We start from the raw sequence: 20806 nt of genomic DNA on the forward strand, positions 1-20806 counted from the left end.
CCTACGAACTTTGCACCAATTAGACGGCGAGCGGAGAACTACATCAGGCCGACCGGGTTTATCAAAAAGACTTGCGAGGCTTGTGACCATTTTGTAAGCCTAACATTGGAGACATCCTGTCACAACCAGTAAGTCTTCAGCGGATGATTCACAACAGTGGAGAGGAGCGCGCTCCCACAGACCCGTCAGTAGCATGCCAGTGCTTTTGTTGCAGCGGCGTTTTTAAGAGCCATCTCTGTGCACTCAGTCAGCACCCCGCTTTCTGAGCACCCAGGGGAGATCCAGAAGGGTTGCCTGTGGCGGGCGCACTGCCTTGCTCCCTCACAGCTCCGGGGAAGGGGGGAGCAGGGGAGAGACGGCAGTGTTTTCTGTAGAAGCAGACAAAGGTGAACAACGAAGCTTCCAGATTCCTGCAGCTGTGTCTTATCAGAGCGCTGTCATGCCGTCTGGGTATTTTGGAAACCGGAGCCCCGGCACGGTGCTGGGCCATCGGCAAAGCCCACCTTCCCACCTCCAGCCACCTGCTCCATAGAGGCCTGAGCAGAGCTTCAGGTGTGTACTCTGACATAACATTTGCCTTGTTATTCGGTCCTCTGGCTTGGATTTTTGAGGAATCAAACAACTCAAAATTAGATCAAACTCCTGTGCGTATTCATGTTGGCATAATGAGTCCAGTGAACAAAACTTCTCTCACTATTTCATGGGCTCTCCAGGACCAACTCCCAAAAGTTATTTCCTAGGGATGAACGAGTGAAAACCATCTATAAAACAGATGCTCTAAGTGGAAAGAGAGGAGTAATATCCATAGACCAGTAGACGCCCCGAAAGGAAGAGGGAGAGAAAACAAGGGATGAGAAGAAGGCCAGGCTGCACGGACTTGCTTCTGGGGCTCAGCGCTTTGCTGCAGGTGGCCAGAGTGAAGGTAGTGTAGAGGTGGGGTCACTTCGGACCCAGAGATGCTTTTTTGAGGTCCTTTTAATCAAATTATCAGCATCACACAATCGGAGAGATTGCGTTTTAACTTTGGTACCTTTCTACTTCTCCTGATTACCTGGCTCAATCAGAGGTTTTGTTTTCCTGATTACTAGTAGGGCATCTGGTATTGGCATTCACCTGTGTTTCAGAAAGCTAGCCAGGAAGAGTAGTCAGTGGGCAGCAGTCATGGGCCCCAGAAACTCATTCTTCATTTCCCACGGCCCCCAGCTCTGATGGCTGGAATCTGACTGCCTGGGAGGCCTGACCAGAGCCTGGAGTGGAGCTTAGCGTGTCTTCTGGGGCCTCTTCGTCATGTTAGTCTTTGGCCCTTTCGTGTAACCATTGGAAATCTCTTGGGTTCATTTTTTTTTATATTTGCATATTAACTACTGATTCACTTAACTGAAGATCCGTATAAAGAAACAGTGAGGGGCTCTGTCTGAGCAATGGGACAAGGGCCGGGCAGCTGCAGAGGGGTGAGCAGCTGTGAGAGGCCATGCCTGCTGACAGAGGGGCAGGGCTGTGCCACCCATGAGGGACTGGTGGGGCCAGGGTTGCAGAGGGGGCTCTGAGCAACCCCGTGGCTCAGGATGCCAGCAGAGGAAGATTATTGGGCTGGGCGGGAGGTGGGGAGACAAGCTGACATGGCAGCGACTGTGGTGGTCCTCATCCATCTCCTCCATCTGCGAAGGAGGAAGCTACCAAGCCCAGAGGTGAAGGACTGATTACTAACTATTGGTTGGAGTATACATTGCATTTCAGGTCCATTTCCCAGAAAGCCACACTGGACCTGATGCCCAAAGGGCCCAGTCCTTGGGTAGGGATGTTGTTTCCATGAGTCCTGGACCTTCAGCTTTTGTCTAAGAAGCCATAGTCTGGATCCACCAGGGTTTTTACACGTGAAGAAAAATGGCAGGCACTGCTTCCACGGAACTTGCCCTGATTGCTGCCTGCCTTGGAAAAGAGGAAAAAGATTCTAAAGCTGCTGCATGAGAGAGTCACTGGTCTGACATGGCTGGCTGGAGCGTCTGCATTGCCTCCTCGCCACCCTCGCCTCTGTCCCTTTGCATTTTGAAGAACAGCCCTCACACTGGAATCTTCCCTCTCCAAGGAATGCAGATGCCAGGTGAAAATGAATCAAAAAGGGCAGTGAGCACAAAGCTTGAAGGCCCAGCTCTTCCGCACAGCGTCTCTCCTCCGTGCCAACACTCAAGCTTTGGCATTCCCTCTCTTCCTATATTTCTGTGCCAGGAAAAAACAACCCACCACCTGAACAGCAGAGGAGAGGAATACATGGGGCTCCCAGGCACTCGCCATTGCCAGCAAGACAGCTTGTGCCGCATGGGGGGCCGGGAGGGGGATTTTGAGATCATCTGGGGATTACAGGAAGGAACATTCTCCAGGCACTGGATGCATTGGATGTGCACGCCATGGCGGGGAGAACGTGCGGAGGTCCCACACGGGGATGCCCACCCGTACCCCAAAGAGCTCGTTGCCCTAGGAAACTAACCTCTCCCATTTCAAAGACCGGGAGGCCCGGCTTCACAAAGGTCGGAGAAAAACCCAGCCCAGCTCCCTGATGCTCTTCCAGCAAGGGCAGAAAAGAGAATAAACAGAGGGGCCTTCGGTCACAGATGACTGCTGGATGGAAGCCTCAGGCTTCACCCGCATGGGCTTATAATACTCGGCTCAGCCTGGATTTCCCTCCTAATGAAAGGCAAACACCAGAACACACGGAGTGAGGGTGTGTGCCTTTGGGAGCTACCGCAGTCTCTGCAAGAGGGTGGGTACAGCTCTAGAAGACATTTCCTGCGTTGGAAGGGGCTTTCCGGGAGCCTGCTCGCCGTCGGTCTTCTCATCTTGTGAAGGATGGGACAGTAGCTCTCATGGCCTGATGCTAAGCTGTTGTCCCAGTCCACCAGGTCTGCAGACAGAAACACTCATTGTTTATAAAAATTTTGTTGTTGGGTGCCACTGAGTCAATCTTCAATTCATACCAACCCCATGCGACAGAGTAGAACAACCCCGTAGGGTTTTTTTCTAGGCTGCAGTCTTTATAGGAGCAGATTGCTAGCTCTTTGTCCTGAGGAGCAGCTGGGTGAGTTTGAACTGCCAGCCTTTTGGTTAGCAGCCGAGCACTTAACCATTGCATTACCAGGGCTTTACTGAGATACAGTTCACATACATAAACTCACTTCTTTAAAATGTGTAATTCAGTGGTTTTAGTATGTTCAGTTAAGCACCCATCAGCACGGTCCATCTGGGAACATTTCAGTGACCCCCCTCTCCCAAAACCCTGCACTCATTAGCAGTCACTCCCCTTTTCTACCCAGCGCCCGCCTGCCCTAGGCAACCAGTCTTTCTGTCGGTATAGATTTGCTTATTCTGGACATTTCATATAAATGGAAAAACAGTCTATTTTTACAGCATCTCAGATTGTGGCAAAGCCAGAGTCAGAGCTTCCCAGGGGAAGCCCACAACCAGCACCTCCCACAGTAGGTACTTCTGTTTTCTAACCTGGACTGAATGGTGATGAAGTTAGTGGCCTTTCTCTGCTCTCCCCTGAAGATGAACTCTGAACCCCCTGATGGCGAACTTTGAACATGAAGCACCTGAGGCTGTTGGTATACAACTTCAGAGTATTTGAAAAATAATTTGAATAATGACTCCACTTGAGCGTTTTGGCAAAATGAGAATGCTTTTAAATCTTCTTTCCATTTTTTATTCATTTCCCAGGTAGTAGAAGGTGAGGAGATTTGTGTGATTGAAGCCATGAAAATGCAGAACAGCCTGGCAGCTGGGAAAACTGGAAAGGTATGTCCCTGTGAGCCGCACATTAGGCTGGCTCTGAAACAGGAAACAGCCTACACCTTTGAGTCATGTTAAGCCTGCAAGGGACCATGGCGACCGTCCCGTCCACCCTCCCCTTCACAGATGAGGGCACAGAGGTGGGGGAGCTCACCCTGTCTGCACGGACACCTCCCTGCCTCACACTGAGCCGGCCTTCCAGAAGAGGCTCTGCGTGTTATGTCAGGTAGTCAAAGAACAATTGTTCTTCGCCTTAATGTCTTTCAAATTAAGGAATCTTTAATTTTTAATGTTTACATCTGTCTTGGAGGCAATTCGTTATCTGAGACTTAGGTGACACAGAAGGAAATGGTTTTACGGATTGCAAAAATTAATGCAACTCTTCATGATAATTTCTTCACAAAGAGAACAATTCAATTTTAGATCAAGAGTAGCCCCCACGCACACATGTGGGACTTAATGATTGGGAGGGAGGGAGGGGAGGGGAGGCGAAGATGTGTTCGTGCTAAAATTTGTTCAAAGCAAAACTTCTTAAATGTGTTTTCTCCTGGGAGAAAATAGAGAAGTCCTTTTAAGCAATAACTTCATTTTTGTCCCTGAGGGTAAATTAAAGACACTGTTAGTAAAATGATGCATTTCCGAAGGATGTCTGGGTTTGGGAGCATGATGATGGGGAACAGCACAAGAGCTGGTTGTGTCCTGTATTCCTGGGAAGCCACGGGGACATAGTGTGCTGTGGCAGAGAGAAATACCATCCGCCATCAGTTCACAAAAAAGTGTGCAGTCAGAGACACGGCCTCTGTCTGTGCCATGGTCTGTCACCCCGGAAGGAAGTGAAGTCGACTGTCAGAGAACAGGCCGAGGAGGACCCCACGTCAGGTTCAGCAGGAAGTGCAGAGGCCCTGGGCTGGCTGGTGGCCCCTGAGCGGGTTGGCTGGGCCGGAGGAGGGGTGCAAGCACTTTCACCCACCATGGGGTTTGGGGGAGAGTTGAATGATAAGATTTGTAGGTTTTTAGAAATTCTGGTTTCTAAATCCGATTACTTTTTTTTTTTGAAAGCAAACAAGGAAATGTTGGTTTCTGTTCATATCAAATTTTTACATTTGTTCATTGGGATTATTTATGTAGCATTTACGCCACACTAGCATCACGGGGTTTCCGTCCATGATGAGACTTAGCCAGGGTTTTAGTGACCAGAGTAAATGTCAGCTGTGTGCCAAGGGCCGCCATGTTGCTGGACTAAGAGGTAGTGGTCCTCGTTCTCGAAGGAACGTGGGGCCCTATCTGTCGGTACATGTCCTTCATTGTGGCCTGGGTCTCCGGTAGACACCACACTGCCCCCTTGCCATCAGCAGCTGCTTTTCCAGGGGGTACTGGTGGGGTCTCAGTGAATTCTGTACTTTGGTCCAACCTCGATTAGCTGGAGTCTGTCCTGTCCATCCCATTCCTGCCCCCACCCCCACATCTCGTTTCCAAACCAACAGGACATAGCAAGAGTGGTCAGATGGCCTAGCCCAGAGGAGCAGGCCCTGTTCGAGCCTGGAGGCTGGGAGGGTCATCTTTCCTCCCGGAGAACAGTTCATGGTGGAAGCAGACCATCCACTCTGGTAACTGCACCATCATTAAAAATACATCACACACAAACATCAGAGAATTTGGGGTTGTGAAAAAGCATCTGCCAGATGAGGCCTCTGAAGTACTCATTGCATGGGTTCACATCATTCTTAAAAACACCGGGCTCACATTTAGGAGGAAAAGGCCTTCATAGCCAGCTCACAATGGCGTCACAGGACACCGGTGAGTGCACCAAATCAGACCTCGCCAGCATTTTCCTGGGTGCCAACTGCCCATACAGCCAATTAGGGTTAACCTACTGTTCATTTTCATGCCCAAGCAAGACCCTCCAAGTCAGATGGCTGTCTCTTCCCCACGCCTCCCCTGTCCCTGCTAAGTTTACATCTTTGAACACAGATTTGGGAACGGGAGAAATCGGTGGAATGAAAAGGCGTATTGCGCCACACAGCACAGTCCGTCCATCCACAGATCATCTGAGTGTTTCATTTCCCTTCCGAAGAAGTCTATGATCATGCTAGGGAGTTTCTCCTCTAATCAGTACCTGTTTTAAATATTGTATAATTTTGTATTGTTTTTAAAGCTAAACCAAGCACACCATTAACTTTCAAAGAGCATTTCTTCAACCTAAATTCATAAGAAAGAGTAGCCGGGCTGGGTGGGCATAAATGTCTTAGACTTTTTAGGACGAGACCGAGAAACCCCGACTTCTGCAAGGTGCCAGAGGGGTAGTGCAGCAAGAACCTCCCTGGAAAAGCACTTCTTGGGCTAGTGGGCTTGCAAGGACAGGGGAGATTGGCAGGGGATGGGGTGAGGCCCAGCCTGGCCTCTAGGAGGTGAGTCTCAGGCTCCCTCTGGGCTAGGCAGGAGTTGAGTGGGCTGCATCTGTGCCCCAGAGCCTGACGAGGCCAGCTCTTCATGTCCAGGTACAGTTTGGGAGGCTGCCTCCCACCAGGTTCTACTCAATAATGCTTACTCTCGCCTCTTTTTTTTTTAATTCAAGGTGAAATCCGTGCACTGTAAAACTGGAGACACAGTTGGAGAAGGGGACCTGCTGGTGGAGCTGGAATGAAGTATTTATAGCCTCTCAGTCATCACCCAATTTAATTAGCCATTTTTATTATTACTCTTTCACACTCAATTGAGTCAAGCATTTTACAGGAAGGCTCCTGTGCAGCAGATTTACACGGTCATATTTATTCCACATATAGTCAAAACCAGCATTCTGCCAAAAAAATCACCAATGGAAATTTTTATTGATATAAATACTTGTACATATCATTTGTACTTCTGCTGTGAGATTTCCTAGTGTCAAAACTAAATCAATAAAACTGAGCGTTTGTCTAAATATTAGTTTGCCCTTTTTCTGAATGAAGACAATGTACACAAGAGAATAGCCTGTGCCAGAAGACTTTAAATACTAGCATTTCACTGTGATCCTTTTTTAAAATGACATAAACTTCCAGTCCTCTGCCTTCAGTTTACTCAGATTACCATTGGCCATCTTCTACCTGATGACCTTACTCCTTCCATATTGAGGACCTAACCCGTTTCTGATTATTCATAACTTTCTAAAGATTGTATAGTGTTTTTATTTTGATAACCCCCTTACCATGATGGCTTTAAACAGGGTAGCTCTGGATCTAAAGGAACCCTGGCGATAAAATGGTTAAGTAAGTAAGTCCTCAGCTGCTAATATAAAGATCGGTAGTTTGAACCCACCCAGCAACTGTGGGGAGAAAAGACCTAGTGATCTGCCCCCGTGAAGACTGTAGCCCAGGAAACCCTATGAGGCAATTCTCTGTCATGAAGTGTCGCTGTGAGTTGGAATCAACTCAACAGCACACCCAACAGCAGCCTTGGATCTGAGTGGTTCCTCCGGCACGTCACCTTGGGGAGAAGTAATGCCCCTGTGTGTTGCCAGAACTCTCCTGAGCGGGAGCATGGTGTACAGCCTCCCCACGCCCCGGGCCGGGACTTGGATAGGGTGCACCCTCACTCCCAAGGCCAGTGCATGCTGCTACCACAAGCCCATCAGCTGATCCTGGTCTTGTGTTTTTGTGAAGCAAGTTCCCAATGAAGAAAACCAGGCTAAAAATACCGCTCACGCCAGATGCAGTCAGCGATCACAGTCTACCATTAAGTTGAAGACAGAGTGCAGTCTCCCAGCAGAAGGCGAGGTTACTGAGGACCAGCAGCTGTATTTGCATTTAGTCCTCAGAGTCCTGGAACACATTTCAGACTTTGCTGGTGAGCAGCAGCAGAGAGTTGTATGCTGACTCGCGTCCCCACTGACAGAACATCAGACGGAGGCGGGTGGTAATTGGTACTTCGTGCCTTGCTAAAATTATTTTAAGAAGTGCTGTTTGTATTTGGAAGCTAAGCTCTCTGTCAGGTCTGAAGAACAAATTACTTATGTGTTGGCTCTTCTCTGAAGGGCCCACACCAATGCCGTTCCCCTCCAGGAGTCAGCAATGGGGCCTTGGTGCTGTGAGCTGGGCTTGGGTAAATTTCCACTGGAAAGCCAGGCACTCAGCTGTATGTACCAGCAAGTAAGTGTTCATGATTTTGCCAGATTAGAGTGAAAAGAACATTCTACCCAGTAAGTATACCCCAAAAAGGCCAACAATAGCATAAACAGTTTTATTTTCTAAAACATTTAATTTTAAATTATCATTTTTAATAGTCTCTGCATAAGTACAGTCTGAAAATTAGGACAAATGATTCTAGATATACTCTATAGCATATTTTTCTTGAGGAATTTTTTTCATTACATTAAGCCATCCAAAGTCTGCTTTTATTAAAAAAAAAAAAAAAAAAAATTCTAGGTGCTACAGGCCAGAATCAATACAGTAGTGCTGCTAAAATCTAGCCGCAACACAAGGTCTTTACATTCATTTTAAATATTATCTTCAGATTAAAGCAAAGCTAAACAACCACCACCAAAAAAGCATGATAACACATGAGTTCCATCTAAATGCCATTTGGGGGAATTAAAATCCTAAATTTTTCTTATCAAATACATTCAAGGCTACATGTTTTCAGCAGCTAACAAATACAAATGGGTAGACTGTGGGGTAGGATCTGGTTATTAACATGTCAAAATTATTTGTAAAATCACTGAAAGATTCCCTCCCCCCCACGGCAAGATTGAGTTTTACAAATACTTGTTTAGAAAGGCACCATTCGGCTTCTGCATTCAGCGAGCACAGATTACGATGACTTCACCTCGCCATCACCAGGGCCATCTCCGTCCTTTCTGCTTTCATCTGTTTTCCCGTGGATTGTAAGGAAGCCCGTGCTTCCCCTGAGAGTCGTAACTGTCGTGGTACGGGAGATGGAGCCACTCTGGCGAGTAGCTGGCTGTGCTGTACACAAAACACCACACGATCCTGCCAGCAGCTGGCATCTCCTCAGGGGCGCTGGCTCTCCCTTCCCACTCCAGAACTTCAATCCTCACGGGAGTGCGCTGATACATGTCTGGGCAGCCTTCAAATTCGTCAAGGAATTGCAGCATCTGGTCATCAATGGCGTAAATCTCTCCAGCCACACAGTGTCCCCTTCCAGGGAGGTTCAGCAGATGTGGGATGTTGTGCTGGCCGGCAATCACCAGAGGGTAGGGCTCCACCGTGCGGCCCCGGCCCTGGAAGGCCGATGAGCCGTTGGTACAGTCCAGCATGACCTGGTGGTTGGGCTGTCCTCTCTTGAGGGTCCCATACACAAAGACTTGGGCCATTTTGGCTAGAGAAGCTACAAATGAGAAAACACAAGCGGGTACATGTTATCCATGTCAAAGAAATGAACAGAAGCTTTCAGTCTGGAGTTGGGGTTGCAAACCTCTTCTGTCCTATAAAGGACCAGAGGGGAAATATTTCAGGCTTGGCAGGCCATGTGATCTTTGTCACAACTACTTTGCTCTGTCGCTGGAGCGAAAAGCTGCTGTGTTCCAATAAAACTTTATGGACACTGAAATGTGAATTTCCTGTAATCTTCATGTGTCACAAAATAGCCTTATGTTTGTTTATTTTTTTTCCCCTCAACCATTTAAAAATGTAAAAGCCATTCTTAGCATGCAGGCCACACAAAAACATCTGCTGGGCCAGGTTTGGCCGACCCCTGGTCTAGCGAAAGGGGCAAATGTTTATGGCTTTATAATCTTGCATGTAGTTGAGGAAAACATGATGATGGCTCTGCTTTTGGCTCTGGGGCCCATGGTGCCCCCCAGTGTTGAACTGGGTACTCACAGCCACAGGGCACACACAGCATACCCATCTTCTGTGCCAGGAAGATGGGGCATATCAGCCTCCCCGTGGCTCTTCAACAGAACTTCTCATTCAAACAGCAGACCTGGGTCTCACAGAGGCTCCCAACCAGCCTGGTGCTGCAGCTACAGCCCCTAAGTCTCACTGTCAGAGCCACAGCTGAGCAGGTACTTCCTCAAATCAAACGTCTGCAGTAAAAATGTCCTTAGTTAGGCGTCAACTAGTACATGCCATCCTTTGCTCAGAAACTCAACTGCCGCAGCCCCAGAGGAGACCCGGAGGTCTCTGGCCCTACCCCATCTAGTGGGAGCAACCTCAGTGAGCCTCTGCTCCTGGCACCCAGGACCCACGCCTCTTGGTTATTGTGTGGTGGGTTCTGAGGCTCCTGGAAATGCCGACCACCCTTTCTGGCTGTTTCCTGGTAAAGGACGTTGGTTTTAGGAGCACAGTTGTTTGCAGATGGACACAGCCTATCCTGGGATCACGTCCCACAGAAGTGCCATTTTCCAGAAATAACAGATTTCAACCTTTCTAGAAGGACTTGAAGAATTACACAGTAAATGCTGATTATAGAAAATTTAGATATATTTAAGAAAATTTATATAGTCACCTGTAATCCAGCTACAAGAGAGAGCTGAGGTTCCAGCATTAAATTTACATTCTGGTCCTGGCAGTATGGCCTAGCAAAGCTTCAAGGTCACGGAGGGAGCGATGCTTCACTGTGACTCACTGCAGCAACCTTGTTCGAATGTGAAGGTGAATGTTTGCTGCCTGTGTCTGGGCCACGAGAAGTTACATAATCAACAAAAGTGATTTGTGTGAAAGTGACTCAAAAATGGAAACAAATTTAAAAGGGGGCGAGGTCTCTCTCTTCAGAACCTTGCATCTCACTGTCCTATTTGCCCAACACTATTTAATAAAAGGCTTGTGGCAGCTTCTCTGAGACCAGCTTTGGAAACGGCACTGCCTGTTCAGAAACATGTCTGTCCCCCGGCATCGGCCAATAAGCGGCCCATAACGTTGTGGGGTGACCCGAGGACACCGGTGTGTCAAGAGAACTCTGCCACCAATAGCTGTGTGCATGTTGGAAAACTCAAGCCTAACTCACATGACTTCTGTCTTCTCAGCAAAATGAGGGCCATCAGGGGACATGCAGTGGGGGCTCAGGCTTGTCTCCCCTCTCCAGGGAGGTAAGGATGGGTGCCTCAGTGGACCTCCACAGTGCTGATGGCTTAGTGTGCAACCCTCCGCCTGTCCTCCCTGCCTCTCACGAGCCCATGGAATGTCAAGTGCTGCACAGGTCTCAGGCAGGCCACACTAGGAAAGGCTTGCCATGGGAAGGACACAAGGCTTGCTGTGAGGGGGAAAACTGGGGGCCGGGGTGGCATTTGATAGCACTGGGCACCTTGAATAGAGAAGGTGGTCTGAGCTCTAAATACAGTGACTCTAACGGCAGTGGGGAGGACAGATTAGAGAGGTGCAGGCTTGACGGTGGGGGAGCGTGCCTGGGATCTGAAGTCAGAGTTAAAACCAACAGGACTCAGCTGCTTGGTGAGCATCAGGAGGGAGCAGGCCACTTGAAGCCCATGACTAGGAGGATGGGGAGCATGGTGCAAATGGTGACAGGAATTGAGAGTGCAATTGGTAGATGGTGAGTCTTGAGAAGACAAGAGGGGTGAGGAGAGGACTCTGCGACGAGTCTGCAGAGGGACAGGACAGAACAGGGACTGAGCAGTGGGGTGTGGAGACCCAGTGTGCACGGCTGAGGAGCCATCAAGAAAAATGAGAACTGAGACAATGGTGGGTTTGGATCTGGCCATGAGACAGCCTGGAGACCAGTCATTTGGGAGGAATCACCCTGACAGATTCTCCCACACCCCACATCCAATCCTCTAGTTCCAAGTTACAAGCTACCGTCGAGTTAATTCCGACTCACGGCAACCGTGTGTGTGTCGGAGTAGAACTGTGCTCCATAGGGTTTTCTTTCAATGGCTGATTTCTGGAAGTAGATTGCCAGGCCTTTCTTCCCAGGTGCCTCTGGATGGATTCAAACCTCCAACCTTTTGGTTAGCAGCTGAGCACATTAACTGTTCGTACCATTCCAGCCCTCCTGTAAGACCTGTCAACTCCTTCAAGTGGTAACAGGATCTGACCCATTCTCACCCCTGGTCCAAGGACTGCTGCACCATCTTCTAACTGGGCCTCCATTGCTTTGTTTGTTCCCCTACAGCCTATTCCACACAGCAGCCAGAGGGTCCTTGTCAATCTGCTTAAAGCTCTCTCACCCTCTCCATCCCAGTGCCCTGCAGGCTGCCACCTCCTCTCTCTCCAGGCACCCTGACATCTCTCTAGGTCTGGAACTCACCCACAGACTTTAAAATCAAACTGCCTGGGGTGCAACCCTGGCGTTATCACTTATTACCTGTGTGGCTTTAAACCAGCTACTTAAACTCTCTGTGCTTCAGTTTCCTCAACTACATAATGAAGGGATAATGGCAGCCTGCCTCAGGACGGCTGTCAGTTCTGATGAGGCAATGCGTGGGAGGTGTCAACGCTGACCCTGGGCAGGGACGCCGACCCCGGGCAGGGACGCCGACCCCGGCACGGACGCCGACCCTGGCATGCTTACGGAGCCTTCATTAAATGTTGTCATTAGCTGCCCACCAGGCGGCCCCCGACTCATGGTGACCCCAGGCACAACTGAATGAAATGCCGCCTCGTTCTGCATCGGCCCCGTGATTGGTTGCAGGTCAGAATGTTGTGATCCACAGGGTTTTCACTGGCTGACTTTCAGAAGTGGATCACCAGGCCTTTCTTCCTAGTCTTAGTCTGGAAGCTCGGCTGAAACCTGTTCAGCATGATAGCAACACGCAAGCTTCCACTGACGGGCGGTAGCTGCACATGAGGGTCATCGGTCAGGATTCAAACCCAGGTCTCCTGCATGAAAGGTGAGAATTCTACCACTGAGCCACCACTGCCCCCCATTAAACGCTGGCTGCTGTTATTACTACGGAGGCCAAAGGCTGGACCCCCCTAGCCACCCCACAAACACACACACCCGCCCCCGCCATCTTCCCAACACAGCATTGGTTAAGATCATACTCAGTTCGGTATTAGAACTATGTAAATACTATACTCGGCTAAGGCACATAGTGTACCATCACTGAATTTCTTCTTGGACAACTTTTTGTTTTTCTTGGAACTAAAAATTAGTTTTTTTTTCCTTCCCCTCTTTGCTCAAGTTTCTATGACAGTAATTGAGCCTCAAATTTTTTGAACCGTAAAAACCCTTTCAGCATGTTCACACCCCTCTTCCCGTCCGAGCTCCGTTCTCCTGGAGTCATCTCTCCCCGGAGCCTCCTGCCCAGCAGCCAGCAGCATCTCCCTCCCCTGCACGGGGGTCCCTGCCTCTGGGGTCCCACGTACCCTTTCTTGGTTGACGCCCTCATTTTGCTGCAGCTTATTCTAGAAATAATTTTCCTTCAGAAATTCAAAGGCACTTCTGCACTGTCTTCCAATCTCCCTTGTTCTCAGCATTGTGATTCACCAATCCTTTGTATATGATCTGAGTTTTTCTCTGGAAGCTCTGAAGGTCTTTTGACTATGAAATTATATGATGTTGTATTTTTTTTTGTATCTTATAGATTTTTTTTTCCCATTCATTGGGCTAGACTCCATTTAATCTGAAAATTCGTATCTTAGATTGTAGGGAATTCCCCCCCCCCCCGCCTCCTTCCTGCTTGTTCTCTGTCTGGGGTCTCCCAGTACTCAGGTGTTGGACATCTTGGCTCAATCCTGTAATTTTCTTACCGTTTCTCCTGTTTCCAGGTTTTTTTCTTCATAATCTGCTTTGCCTTCCAATCCTTCTACTAATTTTTATTTCTGTCATAGTTATCTCCAAGATCTTTTTCTTCTTCTTCTCTATAAAATTCTTTAGCATCTTTTTCTTTCACACACAATATTATCTCTTATATTTCTGAAGATATGATCGTGGGTTATTTTAAAAATTGTCTTCTTTCCCTGCATCGCCTCTGCCTCTCCTAAATTCCTCTTTTCTCTTTGTTTTGGTATCTCCGTCTGCTTAAGAGGCTTCTCCAATCCTTCAGTCCTCGGCTGTCCTTTCATACTGAAGGACGAGGCACAATTTAAAAGTGAGACTGGAGCTGTGTTTGAGAAGGACAGAGCCCAGCGAGAGGCACGCTCATGGCAGGGGCACTGGGGTTGGTTTTGGGGACCCTTAAATAACAGAATCTGGAGGTATGCAGACTTTCACTCAACCCCCATTTTCAGGATGCCACCCACAGCCTTCCGCAGTTGGGGCTGGTGGGCCCATTACCAAGCCTTTCCTGCTCACCCTTGCTAGTAGTAACCCACCTGCCTTCGCCAGGGCTGAGGGGAGATGGGGAGACGGCTCTGCCCCTGCAGACCTATAGCCTTCCTCAGCTGGGCCTGGTGGCCCCATTACCAAGCCTTTCCTGCTCAGCCTCGCTAGCAGTAACCCACCTGCCTTCACCAGGGCTGAGGGGAGATGGGGAGACGGCTCTGCCCCCGCAGACCTACAGCCTTCCTCCTGTCCCTGCCCTGCCCCAGCCTCACCGCCTGTGGCCAGCAATACTGAGCTCTCCTGGTGTGCTGGGCACCAGTCAGCCAGCCTCTCGGTGGCTTCTTCCCACGCAGGAACTTTGGTTTCTGGTTCTCCAGGTAGTGAAATCGGTTACCACTCATTTCTGCTTTCCATCTTCCACAATTGTTTCTCTCTCATCTCCACTCCTGTTCTTTTTGGTTTTATGGGTCATTTGAGTGGCGTTAGGGAGGAAGCAGGGATTAGGAAGCCTGCTCCTCCCACTGTCTTCTTCCGGAGCTTTTCCCTGCATCACACTCCCCTTCCCCAGGGCAGAGGGCCCTCGCCCTTCAGAGGTTTGCTGTGCGACAGAAAGGGAGCCGCACCCTCAGAAGAGTGGGGAATATATTTAATGAGGGAATGGCTGAGTTGAAGATGTTTTACCAGTAAGGCAGTGGCTGTGGCACCAGAGAGCTGTGGGGGTGACCGAAAGAGCAGGCAGAGGGTGGGGAGAGGGAGTGTGCCTCAGAGGGAGGACTCACGTCTCCTGCTGAGACAGGGGCCAAAGGGAAAGACTAGGCGAAACCAGAAACCGCAGGGCAGAGAAATCCAGTCAGCACTGAGGGTTGCTGCCTATGGACCAAGAGGGCCTGTGCTAAGGGTCGGGAATACAAGATGAAGGCCCTCTCTCCTGCCCTCTGTGAAGCTAAAGGGGAAGGAAGACAGAGGCAGACAGGTGAACAGGCCGCTTCAAAGCCACAGAGCAGACAGAGTGGGAGAGTGCAGAGCACAGTGGGGTCTCGCCTCAGAAGGGGGAGCCTGGTCAGGGATGTCCTTGCTGGGCCGCGTGGCCTTTCCTTAAAATAAAAAGGGACATCTGTTTAGTACGGGGCAGGGTGCCACCAGGGCTGAGCGCTTGCAAAACGGAGCAAGGGGTGGAGTAGCAGTCATTGGAAAAAGCATGGACTTTGGAAAAAGCTGTAAACTGCCAGTACTCAGTAATGGCCATTGTTGTTGTTACTACAGAGGTTCAGCTAGGGAGAAAAAAAAGAAATACATCATCCAAGAGTAGACAGGAAGGCTTAGTGGGAGAGGTAGAAGGACGAGAAACTGTGGTCAGAGAAGGTGTTTAGAGGATGACGATTCTAAGGGGGGTAATTTCCAGTGATGACCAGGTTCAAGTGGTGGCCACGCATGAGAAAGCAGCTTTGGGCCTTGTACACAGCATTACTGAGCATCATCTGTGTGTCCCGGGACCAGTGGTACGTGTTCTATGTGTTACCTCATTTTCCTTAATCCTCACAACTCTGTAAAGTAGAGGGTGTTATCCCTACTTAACAGATGAGGAAGCAAAGTCAGGCAGCTTAGATGCTGGGGCTGGTCACAGAGCTGGTGAGGGGGAGCACCAGGACTTGAACCTGGGTCTGCCGGACTCCGAAGGCCCCATGGCTTCTGCCATTCCGATCTTCTGACCTATTGTCATGGGGGAGATGACCCTAGAAAGTACTAGCCTGGGAGTCAGGCACTGCAGTGACAGTTTCAAAAAGGCCCCACCTCCCTCTCCTCTTGTTCCTTCTCTGTCTTGTTCAACCTGTCTCTAAATGCTGCTGTGAGGGTCACCACCAACAGGATATGTGGGGTCTTTTACCTTGACCAGAGGCCTCTCAGAACTGCAGCCTGAACCGAGGAGTACCAGGAAGTCCCAGAATGGACCCGCCCTGGGCCAGATGCCTGAGGCTATGCTGCATTCTACATCTTCAACCGCCCTCCAGCCTCCCCGACCACAGCCGGTTCTTTCCACCGCACTGGGTTTGGGCAGAGTCTTGGGTGAAATGCCAAGAGCTTTGTTTTAGTAAATTGTTGTTGTTGTTGTTAGGTGCCCTCTAATCGGTTCCGACTCATAGAGATCCTATCACAACAGAATGAAACACTGCCCGGTCCTGCACCATTCGCACAATCATTGTTATGCTTGAGCCCGCTGTTGCACCCACTGTGTCAGTCCATCTTGTTGAGGGTCTTCCTCTTTTCCACTGACCCTCTACTTTACCATGCATGATGGCCTTCTCCAGGGATTGATCCCTCCTGATAACATGTTCAAAGTACATGAGACAAAGTCTTGTCATCCTTGCTTCTAAGGAGCATTCTGGCTGTACTTCTTCCAAGACAGATTTGTTCGTTCTTCTGGCAGTCCATGGTATATTCAATATTCTTCGCCAACACCATAATTCAAAGGTGTCAATTCTTCTTCAGTCTTCCTTATTTATTGTCCAGCTTTCACATGCATATGGGGTGATCAAAAACACCATGGCTTGGGTCAGGTGCACCGTAGTCCTCAAAGTGACACGTTTGCTTTTCAACACTTTAAAAAGGTCTTTTGCAGCAGATTAGCTGCAAAATGCAATGCGTCTTTTGATTTCTTGACTGCTGCTTCCATGGGCATTGATTGTGGATCCAGGTAAAATGAAATCCTTGACAACGTCAGACTTTTCTCCATTTACCATGATGTTGCTTATTGGTCCAACTGTGAGGATTTTTGTTTTCTTTATCTTGAGGTGTAATCCATACTGAAGGCTGTGGTCTTTGATCTTCATCAGGAAGTGCCGTAAGTCCTCTTCACTTTCAGCGAGCAAGGTTGTGTCATCTGCATAACTCAGGTTGTTAATGATGCCCGCTTTTCTTCATATAGTCCAGCTTCTCAGATTATTTGCTCCACAGACAGTAGACAGTGGATAGAAATAGCTGAAGGTGAGCCATTTGTGCTTTTCCAGAGCAAAAAGAAAAGTACCCTTTAGAAGTAGCTCTGTCTGTGACTCCAGGTAGGCCTGAACCATGACATGAATGGCCAGCCCAGGCCTGTGGGATCAGACAGTGGGTGGTCCCAGCCCCCAAGGAAACACCCTCAGGCAGGGTGGGCATCCTCAGTCTTAGGTGGCTGTTTAAGGACAAGATGCACAATATGTGCAAAACTCTGCACTGTGGCATAATGAGGGCCTGGAATGGAATCCCTGCCTCCCCCACTCAGCGACTGTAGGACTTTGGGGAAGTTACTTTAACTCGCTGAGCTTCTCCTTCTTCCTGTATAAAGCAGGGATCATCACATCTACCCAGGAGCTACTCGTTACTGACGCAGACTATGTGCAGGGAACTCCCTCCTGCCCTCCACCCTTCTCACCCCTCTCCCTCCTCAGTCTTCCACTCCAACTCCACCCTTTAGCAAGATCTTAACAAAAATATCTACTAGCTATATTCTTTCCGATGAAGCCCCTGAAAAAAGAAAAAAATTAATGAATATTCTGTATACTAAGTCGGAGAGGGAATTAAGCCATATCAAGTATTGACTGTGGCTTTAATAATTTTTTGGAGCCAAGATACTCCATATAAGTGATCATGATTAAGACCAAAACCAGACACAGAATGTTAATTCCAAACTCTGGAAAATCAGTAACTTTCTTCTGCAGAAGACAGTAAAAGAAAACCAGGCAATAAAAGTTAAACTTCTTTTCTGGGAAATAACGTGGCCTGCTAGAATGACCAAATGATCATTTTCTACATTTTATCTATTGACTTCAACGAGTATATCCTTTATAACATAAAATTAGTTTGAGAACACTACTTACGTAAAAAAGAAAATTAAAATTCTGCATCTCTGGCTCCTTGCCCCCCCCACCCCCAAATCATTACCTTTCTGACTGTGTTTTGAACAACAAGCACGGATCCCTCAGGAAGAAACTCGTCCCTGTCGGGGGAACTGAGAAAGGATCAGAGCTAAGCACTGAAACAAGCAATTAGTTCCCATTTGAGGATTAAGGCACTCAGGTTCACTCTGAATCAGAAAAACAAATGGTGAATAAAATGGTTCACAGCCAAGAGTGGATTTGTCAACATTAATAAATGAGAGAAGTTAAGGGGAGACCGGAACGCACAAAAAATACTGAGCAGCCACACGAAGCCCTGGTGAGGAAGTCAGTGGGTTTTGCCTCCCTGGGACAGGAGACATTCTTCTCTTCAAGACGGTTTAGAAACACTGGGAAGACGACACGGTTTCTCCCCACGATGCTGTCCTCTCACTTGAGTATTCCGTGGAAATAAGCCTCAAGGTGTTTTCCACCCTGTTATGGCAGCATCCCCCATGCGTGGATCTCCCTCGGCATCCCACCACGTGGAGTCCCGGGGTGGCACCAACAGCTAAGCAATCAACTACTAACTGAGAGGTTAGTTCACGCCCACCCAGAGGCACCTCGGAAGACAGGCCTGGTGATCTGCCTCCAAAAGGTCACAGCCTTGAAAACCTATGGAGCAGCTCTACTCTGCACACATGGCCACCCATGAATCGGAACTGACTCGACAGCAACTAACAACAACATCTTCCCATTAATACACAGAATCAACGAAAAAGACACGGGAGACATTAACGTTCAATCTGGAGACTCTGACTTTAGGGTCTCAGGGCTGATTCTAAAGGAGACTCCAGCAGCATCTCTGTGACTGACGGACTTATACGGGGGCAGGTGGGAGGCGCTGCTGCTGCGGCGGGGACTCAGCCACCTCGTCTGGGAATCGGAGAGCCCGAAGCCAAACCCTGGTTCCCAAAGGCAAACAGGCAGGAGTCACGTGCAGCACTGGACCTGGAACAGGTTCAGACATAGTTCCAGAAAGTTTCTGTTCAGCAACACTGGGTTAGTTTAACACTGTAAATATTTAAGAAAACAAAAACAATCATGTAAATGTCCCTCTGGCCTGGCGCTGCTTGAAATGTCTGACTTATTCAGCAGTTTTCTTTCTTGAAACATATTTTGTCCTTAGTTTCATATTTCAATGCTGAAGCAGAAACCAAGTGATTACAAGTCATTTGCATGATTGTTGGATTTGCCTGCTTAATTTTTTTTCTTGGCCACCTGGTGGTAAAAGTGTAAAAGACAGGATTCAATTTTAGAATATATTAGGATAGTTTATAAATGAGAACGACTACATATGCCTAATCCGTATTTAGAAACACACACACACAGCCACAAACACACATAACCATGCAGACACAGGCCAGGTAAACCAAAAGCGCAAATACTTAACTCTTATTAAACTAATTTGCAAAAGGATTTCCAACAGACACCAGCTTTTAATAGGAAAACAACTTTAAAAAAGAAAGGCACCTCTGTAAAATAATCACCCTGTATGATTTTAAAATTTCATGACACCAGGAAACGTTAGTACAGTCTGTGCCATCACCTCAAACCGTCTGTTTTCTTGAGTGATGAATCATCAAGCCACTGCAGCGCTTTTTGTCGCTTGTCAAGTTATGGCTGCACTGGAAACACAAAGGTAAGACGGCTGGACTTGCATAGCATGAGGCTCAGGACTCCGGGGGGGTACAGAGAGGCAGCTGGGATTCACTACTAGATGGAGGACAAACTGCCACAGAACCAGAAACGCCTGGTTGCAAGAGTTGGCCGGGCAGCTCCCTCTTGCCCCTGTATTTGCATTCTGCTGCATTAATTAGCTTTAATCATTCAAAACTGCCCCATGCCAGTTTCATGAAGGCAGGGTGACTGGGAATTCCAGTTTCAGCTAAACGAACTGCTGCTGGCTGCTTCCCGTGCAGACCGGCGGCCACAGGCTGGGCAGGCCGGCCTTATTAAGCGCGCTGGAAACGTGGTGAGAAGCCTGTGTGACGCGGTGCACGTTTCCCCAGAGACGACTGACTCAGGGCAACTTCCTCGCATCTCAGCGAAGTGGCTACTTCTCTCCCTGGCTACTGTAGCATTATTTTCCCTTGAGAAAAAGCCCGACTGTCTGATACAGTTACGCATTAATTCTTCAGAAGTTTCTTGAAACTGTAGGAAACAGGTGAAAAAACAAAATGCCTTGAACTTTAAACCTGAGCTGGGCCTGCAGAAGGCTGCGCGTTTGGCGGCCTCCTCCCTCGGAGCGGCCTCTCCTGGAGCCGCCGCGCAGCCGCGAGGGCTCCAGGCGGCATCCTGTTGGCGCTTTGATGCGCGCCTTTTGTTACTGGCTATTTTCTTTACAGCAAAGACAAGGGCTTCCTGCTCAGGCTGACCCCTTGCCCAACTCACTGAATCCCCCGGAAAAGTTGAGGGCAAAACACCTTTCTTCCATTAACCACAGAAGCACCAGCGAAATGGTGGCCCCTTTGAAACTCAGAGGTTAGGGTCTCTGCTCAGCAGTTGTTCGCTTCAAAACGATCACGTGTGGGCCTGTGAAAACAAACAAGCGCTTCACGGTCCCTGATGCCACCCGGGCCCCCCTGGAATGCTGCACCAGTAACCATCCCAGATCTTCACTCTTTAACCATTCCAAAAATAAAAGCATGCCCTACCACTTTAAAGGCAGTTTTGCTACTATCTAAAAAACACACATACAAAAGAAAAAAATAAAAAACACACAGACAGCAGTCCCTAGGTGGTGTAAACAGTTTGCACTAGGCTGCTAACCACAAGGCTGGCGGCTGAAACCCACCCAGCCGTGCCTCGAGAGAAAGGCCTGGTGAGCTACTTCCCTAACCAGCCTTGACAAAACCCTGTGGAGCAATTCTATTCTGTGACACATGGGGTCGCCAGGAGTCAGAATCGACCTGATGGCAATGTTTTGTTTTTTAAATGTACAGTGGCCTACA

The 20806-nt window shown here is 48.7% G+C and overlaps 2 protein-coding genes across 13 annotated transcripts in view; one reads left to right on the top strand and one right to left on the bottom strand.

The window, feature by feature from the left end:
* Positions 1–6624, top strand: part of PCCA (propionyl-CoA carboxylase subunit alpha) — a 534561-nt gene extending 527937 nt beyond the window's left edge. For 4 of the 7 annotated variants that reach the window (XM_049867229.1, XM_049867232.1, XM_049867230.1 and 1 more), the window contains one exon: positions 3712–4245. In XM_049867229.1, coding sequence (XP_049723186.1) covers positions 3712–3861 — 150 coding nt within the window. In that variant the 3' untranslated portion in view covers positions 3862–4245. Of the gene's footprint in view, positions 1–3711; positions 4246–6358 lie in introns of those variants that run through there. The other 3 variants (XM_049867227.1, XM_049867228.1, XM_049867226.1) reach the window with 3 other exon arrangements.
* A 219-nt stretch (positions 6625–6843) lies between these two features.
* The window catches only part of GGACT (gamma-glutamylamine cyclotransferase), a 65368-nt gene continuing 51405 nt past the window's right edge, over positions 6844–20806 (bottom strand). For 4 of the 6 annotated variants that reach the window (XM_049867241.1, XM_049867237.1, XM_049867239.1 and 1 more), the window contains one exon: positions 6844–9105. In XM_049867241.1, coding sequence (XP_049723198.1) covers positions 8621–9091 — 471 coding nt within the window. In that variant the 5' untranslated portion in view covers positions 9092–9105 and the 3' untranslated portion in view covers positions 6844–8620. Of the gene's footprint in view, positions 9106–10227; positions 10395–20806 lie in introns of all 6 variants that reach the window. The other 2 variants (XM_049867238.1, XM_049867240.1) reach the window with 1 other exon arrangement.

Source organism: Elephas maximus, chromosome 23 (genome assembly GCF_024166365.1).
Source record: "Elephas maximus indicus isolate mEleMax1 chromosome 23, mEleMax1 primary haplotype, whole genome shotgun sequence".
In the NCBI taxonomy this organism is placed as follows: domain Eukaryota; kingdom Metazoa; phylum Chordata; class Mammalia; order Proboscidea; family Elephantidae; genus Elephas; species Elephas maximus.